At 38.8% G+C, this 3,318-nt stretch overlaps 1 protein-coding gene across 1 annotated transcript in view; it reads left to right on the top strand.

The window, feature by feature from the left end:
* NEO1 (neogenin 1) overlaps positions 1 to 3,318 on the top strand; it is a 194,617-nt gene that overhangs the window by 168,550 nt on the left and 22,749 nt on the right. Inside the window, exons 24-25 of the mRNA XM_006758947.2 lie at positions 480 to 718; positions 1,274 to 1,366. Of these exons, the coding sequence (XP_006759010.1) occupies positions 480 to 718; positions 1,274 to 1,366 (332 nt within the window). The remainder of the gene's footprint in view (positions 1 to 479; positions 719 to 1,273; positions 1,367 to 3,318) is intronic.

Below are 3,318 nucleotides of genomic sequence, written 5' to 3'. Positions count from 1 at the left end.
AACTTATATAATGTTATTAATCAATGTTACCCCAATAAACTTAATATGGAAAATAAGTAAAAATATAAAATAAAGTAAAATGTTGTTCCTCCCTCCTTTATAAGCCATAGATACTATTTTTACTTCATTGTTATATTTTTGGTGAATCTTGTCCTTTCTCTGTTGACTGGAGGAACCTTCCTCTTTAGAGATTATTTGATTTTAAAATGCTATCCAATCTCTTGATACTAAAAAAAAAAAATTTACAAGGCAATATGCAAATATGCCTTGTACATATATCCAAATACACGTGGACAAAGGGGAGATCCATTTACTGCTCCCAGAAGGAAACTTCTTGCCTCTGGTTTTCTTTCTGTGTGTTTTTAGTTCTGCCTTTCCTTGAAGTGTTTCACAGAAGTGCCGTTTTAATCATTTAAACCATTTGACAAATATGCTTAAAAGAGTTACTTGAAAAAAAATCCTTTTAATTTTGTGCCTAGAAAACGAGCTGCTTGTAAGTCAGTGAACGGCTCCCACAAGTACAAAGGGAACGCCAAAGATGTCAAACCCCCAGACCTCTGGATCCATCACGAGAGGCTGGAGCTGAAGCCAATTGATAAGTCTCCAGACCCGAACCCCATCATGACCGATACGCCCATTCCTCGTAACTCTCAAGATATCACACCAGTTGACAATTCCATGGACAGCAACATCCATCAAAGGCGGAATTCGTACAGAGGTGCAGGTTTTCCCAAAATGTTAAGGGACTATTTTCATTTAAATCTTTTCCCATTTTATCAAGTTGCCTTAAAACTTGGTGGTTTCTATACAGCTGAGATTTAAAGAAGTGTGTATTATGGATTTGGTCAACATCTGATGAAGGATACCTAGCTTGTTGTGGGAGACAGGTTCTATACCTTTTAGATCTTTTAGGTTTCTCATTGGGCTTCACCAGCTTGATACTCAAGCATTTGAGACAACCTAGTCCATGTCTATGCATTTCATTCTGTCCTTCAGTCGGAATCCAGCTGTCATTGTGGTATTCAGAATGCTCTTGGTCTGTGTGCTCTTACAGACACCACAGTGAAGCATGGTAGGCAGCATTGTGTCAACTGTATTGACTCTCAAAAGGGACTCCTGAATTGCACTAATGATCACTTTCCTCTTTATTTCACTTCCTGCAGAAACACCTTGTCCCCATTTTCTTGTTTATGTATTCCCCACTAGATATGTTTTACTTCTGAAAGTGGCCTCGGGCACATGCTTATAACCACCCTTCATATTTGATGTCTAGGGCATGAATCTGAGGACAGCATGTCTACACTGGCTGGAAGGCGAGGAATGAGACCAAAAATGATGATGCCCTTTGACTCCCAGCCACCCCAGCGTAAGTTAAAAGTGTCTCTTTCTCTAGTATTGTCAGTCTAGTCAGTCATGTTGGGGACCAATTTTGAATGATCTCTTTGACTTCACTCGATCCTGACACAAAACCGCTTTGGCAACTTGAGAGAAGAAGTATCAAAGAGTTGCCATATTTTACAATTAATATTATTGAGACTAGCTCCTTTAATTATAGGGAAAAGACACTACAAAGCCAATTTCCCAGTCTCCCAGGAATAGGGAAGTAACTAATCTCCCTAAAAGTGCAGAGCTTACCTGGCTGGTGTGGCTCAGTGGTTGAGCATCGACCCATGAACCAGAAGGTCACAGTTTGATTCCTGGTCAGGGCATATGCCCTGGTTGTGGGCTCGATCTCCAGTAGGGGGTGTGTAGGAAGGCAGCCCATCAATGATTCTTTCTCATCATTGATGTTTCCGTCTCTCTCTCCCTCTCCTTTCCATTCTCTGAAGTCAATAAAAACATATATTTTAAAAAGTGCGGAGCATTTCTGCAGGAGAAATGGAGAAGCATCTGTCCAGGCTTTTTAGGCTTCTGGCACACATTCAGGGTTAATAGGCACCTGTGGAATTTTTTAAATTACTAGACCAGTATTTTAGAGGAAGTTTGAGGTTAACTGTATGGAGGTGGTGTTCGTTTTGTTTGTTTTAAATCCTCACCCAGGACATACATAGAGAGAAACATCAATCAGTTGCCTTCCACATGTGCCCAACTTGGAATCAAACCCACAACTTAGGCTTGTACCTTGACCAGTGCACAGGACAACGCTCAACCAACTGAGTCACTCTGGCCGGAAAACAGTATGGAGTATATAAAGCAATATTTTCAATCTTACTTGACCTATGCCTCAACTTTGATAAGCTTAAAAGTTCCTCAACCTCCTATAATAATATTTGAAATTCAAAATAAGTTAAATATCATGATTAAAAGCCAAAAAGTAATGGGATAAACCGATGTTTTTCAAACTAAGCCTTTTAAGACTAGCTGGCACAGTGGTGCTTCCCGTGGAGCCCCCTGTTCCATCCTAGAATAAAAGCTACCTGCCTATCAGTATCAATTTTACAAACTACTTGATAAATGGAAGTATTTGCTCTAACCTGGACAGTAGGCTAGTAAACCTCAACACTGTCAGATACCTAAATTCAAATACTGAAAGCGTCAAATCCTGAAAGATCACTTTTCAGTTTTGACCCAAATGAGCTTTTGATTTTTAATTTATTTCTTAAAAGATGTCTCATTTTAGAATTTTCATCCATCTCTTTGTCAATGGTGTCAGAGATTTAAATAATCCCAAATACCATACATGCACACAGGTGCACCATGGCACCCTGTACTTGGGAACTGGTAGAACATGTGAATGTCTGTATGTGCACACACTCTCTCTCACTCATTCACTATGCACAAACACTAGGCACTAGATAATAAAAACCAGCTTTGAGAGAGTAAAGGCTAGTTCAGGAATAGGTCATTTCTGCACAATATACTTTTTGCTTACGGTCCATGATGAAAGAAGGACCTGCACTTAGAAGTGTGCAGGGGAAAATCATGGTTTCCCTCTTACAGCAGGGCCCCAGGTTTAAAAATGCAAATGTCCCAACAGAATAAATGAATCTATTCCAGTTGCTTTTGATTATAAGAAGATGGTAGCTTTACTGCTTATGTGTTTGTTTTGTATAAGACTTTAGGTCTTACCTGACTGGCTTATTTTTAAAACTTGTGAAGTTTTACTATTCTTATTCGTAGGTTTGATACTTTTAAATACATTAAGGAGAAAAGATAGGCTGTCCTAGTTGACATCATTCCTTTTTCTCCTTTTTTTCTTTTTGTAGTGGAAAAGTATGCATAAATTTTAAATATTTAATTTGTGCCTCAAATAGTTGGGTAGGTGAGTGGAATTTTTTAGAATCTGGTGCCAGGTACCTAGAATACTTTGATCTTCAG

Source organism: Myotis davidii, unplaced genomic scaffold (genome assembly GCF_000327345.1).
Source record: "Myotis davidii unplaced genomic scaffold, ASM32734v1 scaffold955, whole genome shotgun sequence".
Classification (NCBI taxonomy): Eukaryota; Metazoa; Chordata; class Mammalia; order Chiroptera; family Vespertilionidae; genus Myotis; species Myotis davidii.
The sequence above is the reverse complement of the archived record's forward strand: the minus strand, read 5'-3'. Positions and strand labels throughout refer to the sequence as shown.